Source organism: Blastomyces dermatitidis, assembly GCF_000003525.1.
Source record: "Blastomyces dermatitidis ER-3 genomic scaffold supercont1.11, whole genome shotgun sequence".
NCBI classification, from domain to species: domain Eukaryota; kingdom Fungi; phylum Ascomycota; class Eurotiomycetes; order Onygenales; family Ajellomycetaceae; genus Blastomyces; species Blastomyces dermatitidis.
Window position 1 is genome coordinate 881,818 of NW_025544784.1, and position 20,123 is coordinate 901,940.

The following is a 20,123-nucleotide window of genomic DNA, read 5'->3' on the forward strand; positions in this document are numbered from 1 at the left end:
CAGTGTTATAGTGTAGAAAGATATATTTTTTGATATAGTACTCCGTATATATGATACTATTAAAATATACTGCTCATACATGCTCACGATATAGAGAAAATAATTCATAATGTGATTATACTCATTTTCTATAGCTGTAATAATAATTGAATGTAAAGATATAAGATGATGAAGTGGCTCACTTGCTTGTGTGACTTGCTCACTTGTGGATTACATTAATCAGTCTTGTGCAGAGTGCCTCCACAAGCCAGTAGCCCTGACGATTCCTGAAACGTGGTTCCCGGGAAATTTCGGTAGCAGGCAACATTAGGATCGCAATCGTTTCTCTCCTTTTTGTGAGACAAGATCTGTATGAGGAGGTGAGAAGTAGCGTGCTGTATCATTTAGATGTATTAAAAATTCCTAAGATATCGCTAGCTTCATAGATCCCTAATCTGTCTCCATCTTGTCTTGGCAATCCTGCTCCTTCTCTTCAACATATCTCTTGACGCCTTCCAGAAATGCGCGAACAGCATCTCCTCCTCCAAGCGGGACCCCACCACGACGCATAAAACCGTCGTTTTCCACTGGGATCTTCAGCGCATCACTGATACTGGGTAGCCCACCATCGCGCAATGCCACAGTAAGGCTACCAAGGCTCTGTGTAAATTGCGGCGATCGTAGAACCCTCTTAAGTATATCTCGTTTTTGTTCGAGAGTCAAAGCCTGCAATGCGTCTTTTACGGGTCCAGAGTCCGGCTCCATATTACTGGGTATTTCAAGGTTCGATTGCGCAAGAAGTAAGAGGGACGTAGGAAGAAAGCTAAGGAGATGGTCGACCGTTTCGGAGTCCGCTGATTCAATGAACGGAAGCGTTGAAGATGGGGGAAGTAGCTCTGAGAGTGTTGTGAATGGGTCTTCGGCTGCTTCTGGCCCTGACTGTTGGTTTCCTTGCTGCTGGAGGGACCTGAGGAGGTTTTGGATAACCGAGGATGGATCTGACGACGCAGTAGCGCTTTTCATGGTAGTTAGCGCCCGAACAAACATATATACCACAACAGCGAAGTTGCAGGAAGGTAAAGAGATCGAGATATAATGTTTAAATTTTGCTGCTTTAGCCATGAAAATGACATCTGCGTAATTACATAATGGTATGGATCGCATTGTGCACAGCATGAACCACTCCATTTGTTTTTTGCTTGTCCGTTTTGTTTCTTGTGTTTTGTAAACATGTCCGATCATAATTGCGGAAAGTTGTACCTACGCTCTTCCACCGTCCGCTCCGCCCTCCCTCGACTCTTGGCCTTCTTCACGTATATCTCCTCCAGTAGCTCCCGGTCCCGCGCCGCCGCTGCCACCTGCTCGATGGATTGGGTTGTGGTCTGCGCCTTCAACATCCTCCATGGTTTCATCATCGTCACCCCCGTTGCCACCATCATTATCCCCGGGAATGTTAGCAATGGCATGACGAACATCGATGTCCTCGCCTTGCAGCAAAGCGTTCACGATCCGTCCTAGTTCTAGATCCCTTGCGCTAAACCAAGCCGGGTTGCCGTTTGAATGTTGGCTTTTTGATTGTAGCCAGAACAGGTGTCTTTGCGAGCTGGAAGAGAATTTCAAAGCATATACTCTTCCATTGGTAGGTCTGTCGGTGTTGGAGGGGTTTTCCGCGCTGGTGCGTTTGTAGGGGGTGAAAGTGCCATCGGATGGGACCATGACAAGATCTAACTCGGGTTCATCGAGCGAAGCAGAGCGTCGACGCCAACAAAAATGTACCAGGTCATCTTCTGAGTACAGGTAAATGTACCCTGGAGCTGGCTGTGGTTTTACTCTAGGGGGAGAAACGGAGGCCTATATTGGGTAGTAGGCTGTCAGATATTTATACCTCAGGCGATGTACATCATGGTTAAGGTCTTAAAGTCGAACGGCTATTGAAGAGAAGTTTGAATAAGCTAGACAGATGATGAAGCGACTTACATCAAGCTCGCAGAGGCCTGCTTTGAATGTGATGATAGGTGCTATCGACATGGCTACTAGATGTGTTTTCGTGGGGAACCAGGAATCAAAGATACTACTACTGTGTATGCAGAGACGGTTGCAGGGTTGAGACGGAGCAGCTACCTGCGAGGGCGATGCTACTGACGTCGGTTTTTGATGTTGTGTTGATGATGCTTGATAAGTGACCTTGGAAAAGGTTCCGAGTCAGGTGGTTTGGCCCAGACACTCCAGCTCCGGATTGGCACTAGCGCATTCGGCTAATCGGTAGGGCAAGGGATCCCACAAAAACACCACGTCTATACATACACCACGGCCACCCGTAAGCCAGACGACGAACGACCCTGACAACACCCACCGACCGTCGACAACTTGGACCTCCTCCGACCTCCAATTTTCTTCTTTCCCACATCTTCGTCACAATAGCCAATATGTCGGCGACTTTGGACTCAAAGTCTGTTGGCCAGACGAAGAAGTTTGGAAAGGGCGAGAGGACCATCCCCGCCCAAAAGGCACAGAAGTGGTATCCCACTGAGGATGAATGCCAGCCGAAGAAAGTCAGTATCCCTTTTATCGCCTTTACTACTGCTACCAGAATATTCATCTGCCCGGGAAATTAGTGGGGTTGTTGGGAAGCATTGCTTCAATATCCGCAGATTGTGTATGAAGGGATTTGATAGGCCTTTTGATCGATACACACACGCACAATTTCGCGATCTCGCGCACATCAAAAATTTCAATCTCAAAGCCTTTTCACAGTTCGGACAAAACTGACAAAATGGATATCAAAAACAGGTCCGCAAGACAATCCACCCCGCTAAGCCGCGGCCCAGTCTTCAACCCGGCACCATCCTCATCCTCCTCGCTGGTCGTTTCCGCGGCAAGCGTGTCGTCCTCCTCAAGCACCTCCCCCAGGGTGTCCTCCTCGTTACCGGTCCCTTCAAACTAAATGGCGTTCCTCTCCGGAGAGTAAACGCCAGATACGTCATTGCCACAAGCGTAAAGGTCGATCTCAAGGGCATTGACGACAAGGTTTTGGAAAAGGCCTCCGAATCCGACTACTTCACCCGGGAGAAGAAGGCGGAGAAGAAGGGAGAGGAAGCTTTCTTCAAGCAGGGAGAGAAGCCCGAGGTACGTGTCTGTGTTGGGATCTACCCCTTTTTCGCCATGGCCGAATTTTTTTTTTCTCCTCATCGGCATGTTATTGTGCGGGTATGCGCGGATGTATTGGTTGCTAATATATTTCACGATTGAAACAGAAGAAGAAGGTTGTTTCCGCCCGTGCCAACGACCAAAAAGCCGTAGACCAACCCCTTTTGGCCACCATCAAAAAGGAGCAGTTCCTTGCCAGCTACCTCTCCTCCAGTTTCAGTCTGCGGAACGGTGACAAGCCACACGAAATGAAGTGGTAAACTGGCTGGTTGTCGAATGGGGGAAAATTGAAATAGAAAGAAATCGGGAGCGGGTTTTTTTTTCTTTTTCTAATCCATTTACGTCTTGTCTTGCGCGGGCTTTTTTTTTTTAAACATTGGGGGAAAAATCATTTTGCTCTTTCGGAGAAACAAAAGAAGGGAAAAAAATATGAAAATATACACCAAAACTTTCCACGAAGGTTCTTCTTTTCAATGAGATAATGTACAATCACCATGGCCATGGCGATTCTTTCCCACTATTAATTTGGTGGTTTTTCATCGAAAAATCCCTTTATTCCGTTTTGATGAGCCCCTCCTTTTAATTCTGCAAAGGCATTCTTTAGTACCCGCCGCTTGCAATACAATACCTTTTCCCTCGAAGCTCCGTGATTTTTTTGCTACTGGGAGGACTGATTCCCTTTTGCTTGTTTAGTTTAGCATGTTATCTCATTAACTATCATATTCGCAGGTTCTCGCATTTCCCAGATTACCTCCGTTCCCATATCCAAAAACCGGAGAGGTATATACGTACACATCGACATCGACAAAGCCCAGCCCCCGGAATCAACACTCCTGATATTTTGCGTCCGCGGCCAAAATTCACATAGATAAATGTACTCCCTGAACTTCTCACCGGAAAACAAAATATCTCGAACGCAATGACGTTTAAACATCCCTGATAGTACATCTTCCCACCCTCGCATGCACAGGAAAAGGCAAAAAGACAAAAAGAAAAGAAAATACCTCAATTACGAATCCACCGGGCCTCGGCCCCGATTTCGTAGCCCCCTAACCTTCCGCTTCGGCTCCTCAAGCGCCACATCAAGAACGTCCTCGATATCGACTTCATGCTCTTCGTCGTCTCCCTCACCCTGAGACCCAGTGTGGCCCACCGTAGTCCCGCATATCCAGTCCACGGCCCCCCACGACCCGTAGTTGCCACGGCCTTTGCTCAGGAGGTGGAGATCGGCCCTGCGAGCGACGCCGCCAATGAAGAAACTGGTGGGCATGATGCTGTAGCCGGAGTGAGAGAAGGTTTCTTCGAGGGAAATGAAAGCGAGGAAGATGAGGTAGGTGAGCAGGTGGAAGCGGAGGGTGGCGGCGGGGAGGAATGCGGGTATGAAGCGGTAGAGGAGGTAGGCGAGGGGATGGTCGTAATGCGCTGTTAGTGGGTCAGGGCTACGGAGCGAGTGGTACCATTCGTCATGGCACTTTGCGACGTAGGCTGATGGAGAGTGGAGGATGTATCGGTGTATGACGTATTGGAGGACCTATTTGTTATTAGCACCATTTCAAGCGATTAGTTCCATGTTTCCTTTGGTCTTGGTTTCCCCCAAGTACTTGACTCTTGGGCCTGATTATCTCTAAGGGGAATCAGGTATTTATTAGTCTCATATATACTCCGTACCTCTCTCCCTACAAGCCCCAACGCCAAGTCCTTCAGAACATCCCACGGCAAAGGCAGCCTCGCCGCCACCCTTATCGCGCTCTTCACTCGGAGCACTTTCGTTAGTACCGCCTCCACAAGCCCCTGCAGAAAAATGCTCATTAACAGATTAAACACCGCCCAACCCGCAACCTTCAGCGCTCGTTTCCAGCACCTCTTCCCCTTCTTTGCCGCCGGGAGGTCCTGGATACCTTGCGCCTTTATCACTCCCGCAGCAGACGGAAATAGCAAATTGAAGAGGAAAAACAGCGCGGACGGAACTAGATATAGTAATAGGCGGACAGCACACGTTCCTACAATTTCAACCTTTAACGGGGGGCTTGACAGGACCAGCGTGATCCATGTGATGTAGAAGAAGATGATGTTGAGGCTTGTGTTGTAGGAGGACATGGCGGGGATGAGGAGGTAGGAGAGCACCGGGATGGAGAGGAGGAGGTCCAACATTTTCGGAGTTTTTTAAGGTACAAAACGAATATAATGATAAAATTTTACACATAACTATGCATATTTTTCAAATTATATAATATATTCTAAAGGCAATTGGAGGAAGATTTCTGGCTTTTTTTAATTGTCGCGCGTTTGTTTTGTGAATGTGGCTGGTGGATTCCAAGATTATTTATTTTGGCCTCGATGTCATTCCTGCTTATTTATTTCAAGTGCTTGGCTTAGTTACTAGTGTAGTTAACTAGGAGGATCAACATTGTCTGTCAGTCTTGGCAGTTCAAAACAATGATACAAATCTGATATACTTTGATAATGATTTATTATTCTGTCTGCTCTGTTGAATGAAGCTGTGCTGATTTCTGAATATATACAGAGGATCCTATCACTAAGTGTAACTCTGTTCCCAGCATAAAGTATTTTCATTTCCTCTCTTAATCAGAGTTTTAAGGGGGTTAGTGCCTGTTGTGCGTGAATACACCAGCTCCAGTTTAATTAAAAGTAGCCTAATACATATGTCTCTGTAGGTCGGGCTGGGCTAGGGCTGGAGTAGGACATGCCATTTTTTTTTATCTCATTTTATATTGTATAACTATGTGTATTAAGACACACTCCAAAAACAAGAAAAAAAGTAATTCAGTATGAATTACAAACCCACAAACAGCCCTCACACAGTGTTTACTCCAAACAGTGCAGCTTTGAATACCTACCTATCTATTTTCCAGGGGAAAAAGGCAAGAGTGAAGCTTTTGTAAAAAGCTGATATTCAACGAATTACTTGCTTTGTCCAAGAGCTCATCTCCCTCTTTTTACCTGCAACCACAGAGTAGCGCTGATAAGCCTTGGAGAAGACTCACTGAAGGTGGATCGGTTCTCTCTCTACCTTGCCTGAGCTTTTGATATGCTGAGTAAATTATCAGTGTATAATAATGTTTCCTCAGAGCTGAAGTGTTCGCTAAGCGCCTTGGGGTGAGTACATATACTATACACGTATGCTTGTATCATATCATATCGAAATTATTTTGCCGAGAAAATCACCCCCCTCCTTTTAAGGTAAGGCAGTCCAGTTGGGGGCAATTCAGTGATCTCTGTACTAGTAATATTTCCCTGCTCTTCTTCTCAAGTATGCATGTAACAAGTGCTATCTATGTTTATATGGCCAAATTTATCATGCGCTCGATTTTGCTAGGCCGTCAATGATTCATTGCGGGGTATGGAGGTATTAACGTACTGATAAGATAACTAGCTATTATTATTGGTGTTTTGTGTGCAACAACACCCTTCTCTGGAGAGTGAGTTACACAATACATATGGATTCGTAAACTAGTTAGCGTCTTAGCGGCAAAGCTTAATATCATGTCCGCCGCCCAAACTGCCCCTGAATTTGAATCCACCTGCCCGCTGAAGAATGAGATTTACAAATTAGAGACCTGTTTCGAAAAACGATTCCGAGCTCACTGATAAGAAAAATAAAAATCTCTTGATTTGCAACATCTTCATGCTGCATCATCCACCGAATATCACTCACCGATATACTAAACTATATTCTGTAAACATGTAAACAGGACACGATGTTTCCACTTCCAACCATTTCACCAATGACACCGCATCAATGCACACAACCCCACGCTTAGCTCCATCCTCACACAGAGCCCCCGTATAAGGAGATACTTGATCTATCTTCGCTGTGAAATGCCTCCCTGCTCCCCATTACCACCACCGGTATTCCTCAATTGGAAAACCTCCCAAAACTCTGTGACAATCTTCAACATCACTTCACTGTCAGCGGCGGGGTCTTCTCCGTGCTGGGATAGCCCCAGCGCAGAAAGGGTCCAAGCCACATCGGCTAGGAAGCCAGTAGAGGTTGCGTCTGTCACGTCCGTGACCCAATCTATGAAAGCTTCCACGGCCATGGGTATGGAGGGGCTAGACCATGTGAATCCCCTGTATACAATGTTTGAGAGGATGGTGGTAGACCAGTTAGTAACTTGTGTCTTTTACCTTTCTGATGACGAGTTCCTTGATTCTCTGTCCCTTGTTCGATTTAAGGGGAGAGCGCGAGTGGAAAGGAAAAAGGGGTACGGGAAGGGAAGAGAAATAATTTAAGCTGCCAAATACGGTAAGCAAGGGAACATACATCCTCATAAGCCACAAGATCGTACGGCGATACTGCATGGCTGTTCTGTATACGCGCGTGAACTGCATCCAGCGTAGCACGCGGCCGGAGGGCTTTTCGATCTGCAGCGATGAGTCTGCGCGGCGCATGCCGTAGTCAACGGCAGCTTGTTCTGCCACAGCCCAGGATAAATCGTGGGCCTGCTCACAACTCCCCGGGGGGGGAGAGACCATCGTCAGCCATCTTTATTTCAACTTTCTTTCGATCGATATATCAAAACCACACGAAAACGGAGTTGTCCAAATATAAAGCATGGGAAGAGGGGGGAAATAAAGGGGGGGGAACAATCATACACCTCTATCCGTAAGCCTCCCCGTCCTCCTCTGATAAAAATAATCCGCCCACTTCTCACTTGCCGGATTCCCACCGGTATTACTCGACAAGCCCAGCGAGATAGCCGCACCCCTCTGCAACGCCTCGATGCACGCAGCATGTACAAGCGACAACCACGTGCCCGTGCCACCGATATCCTTCCTCATGAAGAAGGCAATGACCCCTTCAAACGCGCGGAATTGGTCCATGGAGTGCAACGCGTCCAGGCGCCAGGTGCTCAGATACTTGATGAACTCGAGTCGGCTCGCCATGGACATTGCTTCGATTTGGGTCAGGGAGCAGTCGAGGCTCTCCCAGCATCCATCGACAGGGTTAGTGCCGCTGTAGCCGTAGCTGTGGGTGTCTGGGGCTAACTTGTTAACTACGATGACTGTTTGGTCCCCATGGTCCCTAGGGGCGAGGGGCTTCAAGGCCCAGGCGGTAAGGGCGAGGAAGTGCAGGATAACGAGTGGCTTCATTTTCTTGTGGCGGCACGTAGGTAGTTAATGGGAGCAAGGTGCAGTATACGTAATTTGGAAGTCAATGTTTGTGCTTACTAGGATTTTCGAAATCCGTCCAGCGCAAGAGATGAGGATGAAGTTGAAGTAGGCTGGCTTGCAAGGTGGGAATGATGTCGGGAGAGGAGATGACGACGATGGGCGTGAATGCTCTTCTTTCTTTCCCCTTTGAGCCTCATCCATATCACACCCCTTTTTGGCAACCAAGAACACGTGAACCTCATCCATGTGGTTGAAATACACGGATATTTAACAGGTATTAAACTCGAATTATGGAAAATGGCTTGGCATCCAAATATGAGAAAAAATATCAAGTGGAATAGATATGATCTATTCTATATTCCAGAATCCCATTTCACGGAGAACGTTATGGAAGAAGTTAATAGAGAAACATAGGGTTGTTTATTGACGCCTAGGAAATGGTGTATCTAATATAGGGAACGAGGAGGTTATTAATAGGGAAAGCACATCGAGAGATATCACCATTATTCTTCCCCCATGCAGTCGTCCGTCACCGGTTGGGGTGCCACAGTGTTATCTTCCCCTTCCTTGGGAATGCCGTTGACTCGCCCCCACCGATGAGCCCTGGCTTTCAAGTCTGGGATAACCTGAAGGAAGACAAGAGAGCTCATCCAACTGGTAAGAGTGTCACGAACAATGCTGTTTCTATAACTACCCCCCATTGCACTTGCCTTCATCATCGTGCCTACCAGCATAGTCGTAACCATGTATTGGCCTCTTTCGAGCCCCCTGATAGCAATTGCAGCAACTTCGTCAGGCGTCTGTGGCTTGTCGGCCTCTTCAAGATGTTTCGTCAGGGCAGGCTTCAGTTTCTGTTCTTGGGCAAACCCAGGAGTCAAAATTCCCATCGGGAAAATAACGTGGGTTCTCACGTCCGCAGCAGGGGCGTTAAGGGACGGATTCCTCCGGGAGCCGTTATAAACCTCGATCTCAGAGGTCAAGGCATCTGCGAGAGCGCGTAATGCTGCTTTCGCTGGCGCATATGGCGCATACCCAGCGACCGGGACAAAGCATGCTGTGGAACTGGTAAAGATGAGATGGCGACGGGGTGTCTTCTCCGGAGCTTGGCCAGAAGCAGCAGGAGCTAGCCATAGCTTCATAATAGCCTGTGCGGTAAAAGCTGAGGTGAAATAATTTGTGTCCATCTGCGCTTTCAAGGTCTCGGGAGAGGTATGGAGAAAGAACCCGGGTATGCACTGCCCAACGCAACACCAGACAATATCAGGATACACTCCGCCGTTAAACTCGGTAACTTCGGCCATGACACGTTCGGATTCTTTGGGGTCGATCAAATCGGCTTTGATCCAATGGAATTTCTGGCCGCACATATGGGGGGCGCATGTCTGAACATTGTTTTTCTTTCGTCAGTATTAAGTCTAACACCCTCTATTGGTAAATACAAACAAAATGTCAAGCAGGGGCAAGTGTACCTTCATAGCTTCATAGACGGCGTTGAGTTTGCCCACATCGCGGCCGACGATGGTGACACTAGCCCCTTTTCTGGCCAATTCCAGAGCGACACTTTTGCCCATACCATCCGAACCACCTGTGACAACGGCCATCTATTACGTGCCATCAGCTATCAGCTACCCGGAACAAATGAAAAACAAGGGGCTTAAACTAAACGGGATCCCCAATACATACCCTCCCCGCTACTACGAACTGGTTAGTGGTCTTGAAGTAGTTTAGCATGCTGACGGCTAAGTATAGGAATGATATCAAAAGAGTGACTGCAGCGACTAGCTGGGGAGTTGACAACGACAAGTCAGAGTCCCCTCTGAGAAAGGATGTTAACGTGGCGCGGAAATCCTGCATGGCGGAGGAGCAATGGGTGTCTAGGCTGCGGTGGTTCTTTCCACGTTAAATGTGTAGGTGTCTGCCTATTTTTCCCTGCAATAGCAAAGCAGGAGCTGTCAACTAACTATATACCGAGCAAAATATTGTATATATATATCATAGGTAATACACACCTATCATTCATTCATTGGATAACTCTAGACCATGTGTAGAGTGTGTTGTGTGTGCCCTCGTAGCTCAGCACTTTTCCCCCCAGTTATGTTCTTTTCTCTTAGGAGAACAATTCAAGCATTTAAATAATAGCGTAACGCAATTGGCATAGAGAGGGCTTTCCTCTTACCGCTGTCAGCCCTGAAGGAAACTTTTTGGAACAATATCCGCACCAGAGACGAGACGTGACCTCACAAGACCAATAGAGTGGAACTGCCCAGACGCGCGGGTACCTGTCCCAATAGAGCCTAGGCGTTGGTCATCGATCACGCCAAGACATTCCGAGGAACTTTTTTTCTTAGAGCGGAAGAGGAAAATCTGCAGAAAGGCGGACAACTCCAGCAGCCGCTTGCTTTAGCAGTTCATTTCAAACACATATCTACTAGTCGTTTTCCAGGCTATCTATCGTGACAATGGGCAAGAAAAGAAAAGCCAGCAAGCTCTCGTCCGCAAAGCAGAGTGCTCCACCAGACCAAACCTCCAGGTTTGCAGCGGATGCTACGTTCACCGACTCGGAGGATGAGTTTGAACAGGGTCGGGATCGCATTCTCTTAGAAGAAGCCCCCGAGGCGAAACGGAGGCGTAAATTAGCAGAGCAAGGTAAATATTTATATTTTAATCCTTCTTTTCACTCCTGATTCAATTCTAGTTATTAACACCGTGACTATAGAGGAGATTTTCCAACCCTCCGACGAAGAAGTACTTGGGTATCTATCTGAATCTATAGACGGCGAAGATTTTGACGATGACGTTGATTATGATGAGGAGGAGGAGGATGCCCGGCAATCCACACTCAAGAAACCGACGCTACGTCTCCGCAATGCTACCAGTCCGATGGGTGATGATGAGGAGGGAGAGGGAAGGGGGGAGGAAGAGGATGAGGGCATGAAAGGATGGGGTTCGTCAAGGAAAGACTATTACGATGCAGACGTTATCGAAACAGAGGCAGATGCATTCGAAGAGGAAGCTGAAGCCAAAAAGATCCAACAACAACGCCTACAGGCTATGAACGAGGCAGATTTTGGATTCGACGAAAGCGAATGGGTTACATCGGGCAAAGACGGCCAGCGTGGCCAAAAGGAAGGGAACAATGTCGTTACAGAAGTTTTGCCTGAACTTCAGGTGACAGATGATATAAGTGTCGACGAACGGCGCAAGATCTTGAAACAACGATACCCTGAATTCGAGCCGCTGTCGAAAGACTTTCTCTCACTTCAATGCGTGCATGAGGAACTTGCTGCTGCCATGCAGAATGCAGATAATCTTGCGAATGGTGCAGGTTATTCATCTGGAACCGATAACGACTATGTTCCGTTACCAGTGGTTAAATTTCGTGCACTCTCCGCCTATCTCGGTGCAATCAGCATGTACTTCTTTCTCTTAACATCTCCTTCAAGAAATGGGGAAGCACGCCTCGCAATGTCGCCTGTAGAGCTAAGAGAACATCCAATCATGGAGACTCTGATCAACTGCAAGAAGCAATGGGAGGAGGCAAAGGGTGTGCAAGAAATCAAGGATTCTGAAATAGAGCCATATCACAGCACTGATGACGACAAAATATCGAAACCAGCAAACAAAGTCACAGAAATAAGTAAAACGCCCGTCGAACCTAAACGGGTGACCAAAACGAAGAAAACGAAAGCCCAAAAAGCTGCAGAAGACGCCAAGGCCCTCTCAGAAAAGAAGCGCAATGAGAAACTACTCCAGACTGAGGCTGAGCTTGCAGACCTTTCTAATTTACTTAATTCCCGAACAACCCAAAGAACAACTAAGCAAGCTAAAAAACCCACACCAAAGGACGCCGACTCAGACTTCGGCGACGAGACACCTCTCGACGCCCTCGAAGCGGAAGAAAAAGCCAAGAAGAAAAAGAGTCTCCGTTTCTATACCTCCCAAATCGCCCAGAAAGCCAACAAGCGTGACGCTGCTGGCCGTGATGCGGGCGGCGATACAGACCTGCCATACCGCGAGAGACTAAAGGATCGCCAAGCCCGTCTAGACGCCCAGGCTGAGAAAAGAGGCCAGCGGACTGCGGACGATCTCCACGCGCTTGGCGGAGATAGCGACGAGGATGATCATCGGCTCGCGAGGGAGGTGCGAGGCGACAAGAGCGGTAATGGTGGCGCAGGTTCGGATTCGGACGATTACTATGACATGGTCGCGGCACTGTCGAAGCAGAAGAAAGCGGATAAGAAGAAACTTGCTGACGCGCATGCTGCGGCTGCGCGCGAAGGGAAGGGGGCCCGCGTTGAGTTCGAGGAGACTATTGGGGAAGATGGGAAACGGGCCATTACATATGCCATCGCGAAGAATAAGGGCCTGACGCCGAAGCGGAGTAAAGATGTGCGGAATCCGAGAGTTAAAAAGAAGAAGAAGTATGAGGAGAAGAAGAAGAAGTTGGGGAGTATTCGACAGGTTTATAAAGGTGGTGAAGGCCGTGGTGGGTATGGCGGCGAGCTTACTGGGATCAAGACTAATTTGGTTAAGAGTGTGAAGTTATAAATTATTTATTGTATTCATGTAAAATCGATGATGGGATGGGTTTCTTATGCACTCCGTATTAGATGCGGGAATGGCGTTGTTGGATTGCGTTGGGCTTCCCTACGCTGTTTATACTGCATAAATAAACAATATGCTACCAAGTTTCGAGTATGATGAGGTTGGGGGATGCTTATCTGCTAAGGTTTTGACTTGATATACCCTTTAATATGTGGTATCTTTATATCTGTTTCGTAACTCTAGCGCTAGATAGAAATACATAACTCTAAGTTATATCACTGATCTAAATGATAAGTTCACCAACAACTGATTATGATGAGCACATGAGGGTAACTGGAATATGAGGAAACGTTCATACGCACTGGCTGCAAAAGGGATGACACTCTGCATACCGTCTCGGGAAAAGCATGCCATCCCAGCCCACGCAGAGTCATGTAAGCCCAGTCATTATCGTGCTACCATAACTCTTACCAATAATATTTTCCAGCAACGCTTCTGGTCGCTCACTATTATCTTCACACCCGTCACCCGCACCATTAGGTCCGTGGGAGAAATCCGCACCAAGGAACCTCCTCGCCATACTCTCCTGCGCGGAATCCATTTTTAGCATTTTGCAGAACGCACTCATCCAGTTTCTCGAACCCCAACAAACAATTTCGAAGAACCACTTACCGCCTCTTCAAGCTCGCCCATTTCATCCGCAGACATCTTCGCACAAATGACCACAAGATCTTCACCACGGGCAGCTAGGGTACCAATTTCATTTGCGCGCGAAATAATGGCTTGGTCAATCCCATTCAACGCCGCACAGCTTGAGAAGTTCGCGTTAATAAAATAAAATGGAGGGTCACTATCAACGAGTCGGCTATGAAAATCTCAGTATAAACTTACTTAGTTCCAAAGCTGGCATTGCTCCGTCCAGATCGGAAACTATATAGCTAATGGATCAGTGATTTATTTGATTTTCAATGTTTAGGATTAAAAGGAAAAATACGATAGGTACTCAACTTGTATAGATATGTGACCTGATTCTCCACCTCTCTCGCAGCCGGATCAACTTGAACTTCCATGTACCCAAAATCAAGCTCTTTCCTTGGGGGTAGAAATCCGTTTTCGAATATCTCATGGAAGTGCGTTGCGGCGAGCACCTTCGGTCTCTTCTCACCAAGACTGAGTAAGTATTCGAACAGCCCACAGGCGAGACCCGCGCCATCTATATAGCATGTGTTGCCTTAGCCAAAGCTCAGAGATAGATTGCTCCCAAATCAAATAGGGGATAGGAAGCCGACCGGTCGATTCTGTCCCCTTGCCAAATTCATCGATTATAACCAGGCTATGCTCGGTTGCGAGGTTTAAAGCAAAGGATATTTGCTGTAAGTCGATCATAAAGGAGCTTTGGGTCTGTCCGAAAAAATGAGCATATTGAGAAAATGATTTTTCCACGGGTATTGGCTCTTGCCTTGGAGACTGTCTCTCTTGTTGTTATCCGTGTTAGTATTTTGTCCGTGATGCCGATTTTGGCCCTTTCCGCGGGGACAAAACTGTGATTCTCGGTCAGTTAATGAAACTTCAAGATAGGGGGTCTCCAAAGTACCTCCCGATGTGGGACATATAGACAATTAGAGCCACCTATAGGATAGTCAGCTCAATTCCTTATCATGCTATTTGATAAAGGAGTAAACCTGTTTGAGGTAAACACTTTTGCCGGAGTAGTTTGGCCCAGTCAGCAGTAACATGCTCGGGCACTGGGTTTCAGCCACCTCAACCGAGGTTTCAAGTGATTGAGTTGATGTATTTGGTGGGGATCCTTCTCTTCCATTTCCTCCAACAATTAGGGTATCGTTCGGGATAAATGTAGGAACAGTAACCTCATACAGAAGGTGGCTGCATCTAGTCAGCCGCAATACAATCATCGAGAGCAGGGGGTGATGTTTGTCCTGACCGTCCTCCCTTAATTACGATACTGTTGTCCTGTGTGATCTGTGGCCTTACAAGCTTATATAAACTGGCCCCTTGTACTAGAGCGAGAAGGCTGTGCTTTATTTTTAGATATAGGACGGAAAAGATAGACACCAGCATGCATACCTGTCTATATCTCCACAGATATCGGAAGCGTCCACAAGAAATTTTTCGTGCTGAAGTACATTCTGCGCCATTTCGTAGACAATTTCAATTTCCTTTTCTGAAGATCTGTTAGGTATCGAGTATAAACTCCGGTTTAGAGGATACTTACCGCAAATAAGGCCATAGATGTCTCCAAATTTCTCATCCATCTCTCGCATACGGAAATCCTTGAAATATACCCTGTTTTCTGTGGTAAATACCTGATCCCACGGTTGCTCTCCGCCATCGTAAACAGCACGACCTCTTTCGTCCAATGGCATAGCAATGTTGAACCCAAGTTGGGGAAAGTAAATGACGTTAACATCGTTGCTCAGCCTGCTGGGAATAGTACCAGCAATATTTATGGCCACCTGATTGAGCAAGCTATCCAGGCCATTATATGTTTCTTTCAGATCGTCCAGTTCGCGATCTACTCTCGGTTTAACGACAGTCCGGTGCTCGTCAATCGAGCTTTGTAGGTCGACCTGCTAGAAATCAGAAAGAAAGGCATTGCTTCTGTGTAGGCGGGAAGTTCTGCTCACCGTTTCATGAATTATTCTTCCAACCTGGTGTAGGATAGCCACATCTAGCTTCTCAAGTGCCTAGTTACGAGAATTAGCGTATTCATATATCGTACTGAGACACTCTCACCCTCAAATGGATATCCAAATTTTCCGCCCCCATAACCGTTCGTATCGTATCGTGTACGTCTATAGCGTGGAATGCAAACTACGGGCTCTAGATTAGCGATTGTTTTCTGCACTCATATAGTATCTACCCGGTACGGACCTCCAAAAGCGTTGCCCAAACTCCACTCTTGAACGCCTTGAATTTGGCATTTCCCGAACTGATGCCCTTCTGTACATGTACCATTACTGGGCGCAAATTTTTTATCCCTTTCAAGCTCTTGGTGAGTTTTTCAATACATTCGCCGTTATCTGGACGTAGGTATGTGCTGATAAAGTCATGTCCCTCCTTAATGTGAGCAGCATCCGTGCTGGGGCGAAGAAACCTTTGCCTTAGACGAGTCTTCCCATGCGGTGTCCTAGCAAAATGGTGAAATAGACCATATATTGATAAGCTCTCTTTTGCTCCAGGGGAGGTCTTACCAGGCCCCTGGTTGAACGCATTTGGATGGGACTCGGATTGGATTACTTGGAGTGAAGTAAGTGTATCGGTATTGACAAACCTATCATGCACGTCAGTGAGAGAAGGTTGATATTGATTTTAAACTGGTAATTAGCCTTACATCGTGTCCCTTAGGCTACGCATTTCAAGGGATTTAATGTTGAACAATTCACTCCCGGAACTGTCCCTTGTAAGGCACTCCGCTGCTCGTTTTCTCTGTAGGTAGGTAATGATAGCACCCGCACAACCGATAGAAATACGATTATCCATATCAATAGAGCCAGAAAGGTTTAGTAGCCTTCCTTGATGATCAGTGAACCCCAAATCGTTCTCATCTCCATTTTGCTTTAGCGAGAAAGTATCACCAGGGACAAGGAAGCGGGTCTCGGATCTACTTGTACTGAGCGGAAGGCTAGCAAGCTTTAGTTTTGCACCCTCGAAGTTGAATTCCTGCACTGGTCGAACGTCGAGATGATAAGGCAGTTGGAACTGATCGCCTGAAGAGCAAACTCGTAAACAACGGATGAAGAAAATAGCAATAGGTGGAACAGTACTCACCGTTGTCCGCGGTGTGCATACCTAGTCCAGTTTGCCCCAGGTTGGGCGTGCTTTGATCTGCCCGGGTTGAGAGCAGAACAAGTGTTGGTTGAACGTCAAGTTTTACTATTAAAAGAAAAAGAAATAGAAAGAAAAGAAGGGGAAGGTTAGGACGGCAATCATATCGCGCTGTAAAGTGATTAAAACAAAGAGCACGAAAACCCACACGTCTCAATGGCCTCTAGTCCCCCAGACGTAATGTCCTCAAGCAGATACAGCTTCTGCTCAGCTGCAACGTAATAACAGCAACCAACAGAGCATCTCTCCTTCATGTCCATAGCCATCACAACCTGACACAGATCTGCATTTTCATCGTCCCGGTCCTGCTGGCCAATATTACCTTGTAACTGACTCACCACATCTGATACTTGGTTATTTCCAGAATTCTCGGTATACGCCGCAGCCGAGGATTCTCGAGCAGAAGATGCTATCCGATCACGTCTGTCGCTGGAGCTTGAGTTAAACGGTCGTTGGTTGCGTCTTGGCTGCGAGCGCTGATGGCTGCTACGAGAGGAATTGAAACCTCGCGTCTCTCTCTTTGAGGAAGACGGCGCCATGATTGGGGTGGTAGATGCAAGACTAACGTGGTTCCATAAGAAAGTTGGGAGAGTGAGGGCAGAAGAGCCAGAAGAGCCGCAAAGGAAAAGTGGGTGTGTCCCAATTAGGAAGAAACTTCTCGACCCGCCCGTGAGTCTCGCACTGAGATCACAGCCTGCACTGTAGATGAAAACAATTCTTGCTTTTTGAAAAGCAAAGATATCAACTTTGAGTGTGTGAGGAATATAGGCACAGTATGTTAAATTGTGAAATATCGGTGATGGTACATGGACATTATATGATACAGAGAGAATGCTCACCCAAAAGCCCAACTTACACCAAACGAAGGGCATGCCCAGAGCAAGGTGCTCCGAAACGAATATCGCAGCAGGAACCAATCGTTAAACAGAGAAGAGACAGGAATATCAGTACAGCTAATGGAGAAAATATTACGCTGCTTTTGTAGATACGATGTCAAGCCCAGACTTGTCACTACCGAAAGTGACATTCACATCCTGACCAGTGACAACTTCACCCCTGATTATTTTATCCGCTAGACGGTTCCCGATTTCTTTTGAAATGAGCCTGTTCAACGGACGAGCTCCGTATCGAGGATCGTAACCCCTTTCACAAAGCCAATCTTTAACGCCATCTTCCACGTTCAAGGTTATTCGTCGATCATCTAGCCTTTGCTGAAGTTCTTGCAACCTAATGTCTACGATATCTCGCAACGCGGTTTCGAGAGTCGCTTGAAAAGGATGAACTCGTCGATCCTGTTCAAAAACTCGGGGGGGTAGGATGACTGAACGGTAGCCATTACAGCCGCCTTTATCTCTGCTGAGATCTCATCCCCAAGGGAAGCGTCTGCCCCAACAAGAACCTCCGCTCCGAGATTGGATGTTAAAACAATCAGAGTGTTCCTGAAGTCAATCTTATGACCCTGGGCATCAGTGAGGAAACCCTCGTCTAGGACCTGAAGCAGTAATGCTGATATATCACGATGAGCTTTCTCAAACTCGTCAAATAGTAATACAGCGTAGGGTTTCCTTCGAACAGCTTCCGTTAACTGTCCCGCATCTTCGTACCCGACATATCCAGCTGGAGAGCCAATAAGGCGGGAAACAGTGTGTTTCTCCTGAAATTCGCTCATGTCGAACCGTAAAACGGCCGTTTCGGTCGAAAACAAGAAACCCGCCATCTTCTTGCAAAGCTCCGTTTTGCCGACCCCTGTTGGGCCCAAAAACATGAACGATGCCAGCGGTCGATTTTCTCCACTAAGTCCTGCTCTCTGCATGCGTACGGCATTGGCGACGGCAGAAAGTGCTTCGTCCTGTCCACGCACTGACTGTCTCAAAATGTCTTCCATGTTGATGAGTTTCTCGATCTCGCCAGCCATAAGCTTATTTACCGGGATACCCGTTGTACGCGATACCACAGCAGCTATATCATCGCTTGTCACAGAATCGTGGAGAAGCACATCACCGTCAGCAGTAGTGGTAGTCGTCGTTTCAGATCCTTCCTTGGGGAGTTTACTTTCAAGTCCCGGAATTATCGAGTATCGTAGTTCGCTAGCTTTAGCGAAGTTGCCTTCGCGCTGGGCGAGCTCCAAATCAACTCTCGCCCGTTCCAAATCCTCCTTGGCTTGTTTGATGGCATCAAGCTCCGCTTTCTCCTTTTCCCAGACATCAGTAAGTTCCTTCACTTTGTCTTGTTTTGTTTTCAGCAGTTCTTCTAACTTCTCCCGACGTTCTTTGCTGGTAATATCGGTTTCTTTGCGGAGAGATTCAAGCTCGATTTGGATTGTCATAATTTGCCGGTCGAGTTCTTGAATTGCATCGGGTTTTGACTCTTGTTGTAATCGAAGAGCAGAAGCGGCCTCGTCCACGAGATCAATTGCCTTGTCTGGCAGAAAGCGATCCGTTATATATCTGTTGCTGTATGTGGCAGCAGCGACAAGAGCACTGTCTGTGATTCTGACACCATGGTGAACTTCGTACTTTTCTTTAATGCCTCTCAATATCGATATGGTGTCCGGAACCGAGGGTTCTTCAACAAGAATCGGCTGGAACCGTCGCGCTAGAGCAGCATCTTTCTCGATCTGGCGGTACTCATTCAATGTTGTAGCACCACAGCATTGCAGTTCACCTCGCGACAAAGCCGGCTTTAGAAGGTTGCTTGCGTCAATGCTTCCCTCAGCCTTTCCAAGCCCGAGTAGCGTATGGAGCTCATCCACGAAGAGGATAACCCCGCCTTCAGCATCCTCCACCTCCTTCAGAACTTTTTTCAATCGCTCTTCGAAATCACCTCGAAATTTTGCCCCTGCAATAAGTTGACCCAGATCTAGAGCGATCACACGCTTATTCTTTACGCTCTCCGGGACGTCGCCTCTGACAATTCTCTGGGCTAGGCCTTCGAGGATAGCAGTTTTTCCAGTGCCGGCGGAACCAATTAAGACAGGGTTATTCTTCGTTCTCCTTGAGAGGATTTGTATGGTACGCTGGATTTCTCCATCCCTGCCAATGACCGGGTCAAGCTTCCCATCCTTTGCTCTAGCAGTAAGATCGACTCCATATGCCTCCAAAGCCGGCTTTTCCGGCTCGCTGCCTAAATTCATACGGTGTGTTCCGCCCGGGGGATGCGCCCTTCCGTTGGCATAATGGCGCACAGCAGGTAATTGATAAAAAAGCTCGTATGAGGAAGTCTGGAGTGGAGATGGCCAATGGTTGAATAATCCAGTCCGGGAAATTGATGCTCGTATCGGTATTCCAGGTCGCGAAGCTGTGACTGAAGCCCGTAGTAGTCGAGGGCTGTAGCCCTGAAGCTTGGACAGCTGCATTGTTGGCTAGGAAAAGAAGCAGGGTGGAAAAAAAAAAGAAAAAAAAAGAAAAGAAAAGAAAATTGCCAGCTACCGCGCACGAAATATGATTGTTGACAACATATCTAACTACTAA

At 47.2% G+C, this 20,123-nt stretch overlaps 8 protein-coding genes across 8 annotated transcripts; 2 read left to right on the forward strand and 6 right to left on the reverse strand.

Moving 5' to 3' along the window:
* Positions 1 to 24: 24 nt before the first annotated feature.
* BDCG_08428 (uncharacterized protein) lies at positions 25 to 2,007 on the reverse strand (the record flags this gene model as incomplete). The annotated part of the gene is made up of 3 exons (XM_045424207.1): positions 25 to 994; positions 1,244 to 1,830; positions 1,957 to 2,007. The coding sequence occupies 3 exons, from the start codon at positions 2,005 to 2,007 to the stop codon at positions 430 to 432; spliced, it is 1,203 nt and encodes a 400-aa protein (XP_045272973.1). The 3' UTR covers positions 25 to 429.
* A 209-nt stretch (positions 2,008 to 2,216) lies between these two features.
* BDCG_08429 (50S ribosomal protein L6e) lies at positions 2,217 to 5,645 on the forward strand. Its single transcript, XM_045424208.1, has 3 exons — positions 2,217 to 2,531; positions 2,770 to 3,105; positions 3,234 to 5,645. Exons 1-3 carry the CDS (start codon positions 2,406 to 2,408, stop codon positions 3,384 to 3,386), a joined length of 615 nt encoding a protein of 204 aa, XP_045272974.1. The 5' UTR covers positions 2,217 to 2,405; the 3' UTR covers positions 3,387 to 5,645.
* Positions 2,595 to 5,533, reverse strand: BDCG_08430 (sterol desaturase). The gene is made up of 2 exons (XM_045424209.1): positions 4,795 to 5,533; positions 2,595 to 4,657 (listed from the first exon to the last, which is right to left on the reverse strand). Exons 1-2 carry the CDS (start codon positions 5,275 to 5,277, stop codon positions 4,136 to 4,138), a joined length of 1,005 nt encoding a protein of 334 aa, XP_045272975.1. The 5' UTR covers positions 5,278 to 5,533; the 3' UTR covers positions 2,595 to 4,135.
* A 1,305-nt stretch (positions 5,646 to 6,950) lies between the features above and the next one.
* Positions 6,951 to 8,241, reverse strand: BDCG_08431 (uncharacterized protein; the record flags this gene model as incomplete). The annotated part of the gene is made up of 3 exons (XM_045424210.1): positions 6,951 to 7,218; positions 7,412 to 7,590; positions 7,744 to 8,241. The coding sequence occupies 3 exons, from the start codon at positions 8,239 to 8,241 to the stop codon at positions 6,951 to 6,953; spliced, it is 945 nt and encodes a 314-aa protein (XP_045272976.1).
* A 524-nt stretch (positions 8,242 to 8,765) lies between these two features.
* Positions 8,766 to 10,116, reverse strand: BDCG_08432 (oxidoreductase; the record flags this gene model as incomplete). The annotated part of the gene is made up of 3 exons (XM_045424211.1): positions 8,766 to 9,644; positions 9,732 to 9,863; positions 9,946 to 10,116. 3 exons carry the CDS (start codon positions 10,114 to 10,116, stop codon positions 8,766 to 8,768), a joined length of 1,182 nt encoding a protein of 393 aa, XP_045272977.1.
* A 496-nt stretch (positions 10,117 to 10,612) lies between these two features.
* BDCG_08433 (Sas10/Utp3 family protein) lies at positions 10,613 to 13,211 on the forward strand. Its single transcript, XM_045424212.1, has 2 exons — positions 10,613 to 10,908; positions 10,979 to 13,211. Exons 1-2 carry the CDS (start codon positions 10,722 to 10,724, stop codon positions 12,808 to 12,810), a joined length of 2,019 nt encoding a protein of 672 aa, XP_045272978.1. The 5' UTR covers positions 10,613 to 10,721; the 3' UTR covers positions 12,811 to 13,211.
* A 26-nt stretch (positions 13,212 to 13,237) lies between these two features.
* Positions 13,238 to 17,192, reverse strand: BDCG_08434 (DNA mismatch repair protein MSH5; the record flags this gene model as incomplete). The annotated part of the gene is made up of 17 exons (XM_045424213.1): positions 13,238 to 13,393; positions 13,480 to 13,618; positions 13,699 to 13,737; positions 13,816 to 14,020; positions 14,097 to 14,208; positions 14,267 to 14,348; positions 14,402 to 14,436; positions 14,490 to 14,691; positions 14,750 to 14,839; positions 14,893 to 14,989; positions 15,041 to 15,395; positions 15,453 to 15,512; positions 15,562 to 15,639; positions 15,700 to 16,099; positions 16,160 to 16,535; positions 16,597 to 16,701; positions 16,802 to 17,192. The coding sequence occupies 17 exons, from the start codon at positions 17,190 to 17,192 to the stop codon at positions 13,238 to 13,240; spliced, it is 2,922 nt and encodes a 973-aa protein (XP_045272979.1).
* A 429-nt stretch (positions 17,193 to 17,621) lies between these two features.
* Positions 17,622 to 20,008, reverse strand: BDCG_08435 (ATP-dependent Clp protease ATP-binding subunit ClpB; the record flags this gene model as incomplete). The annotated part of the gene is made up of 2 exons (XM_045424214.1): positions 17,622 to 17,945; positions 17,993 to 20,008. 2 exons carry the CDS (start codon positions 20,006 to 20,008, stop codon positions 17,622 to 17,624), a joined length of 2,340 nt encoding a protein of 779 aa, XP_045272980.1.
* Positions 20,009 to 20,123: the final 115 nt, after the last annotated feature.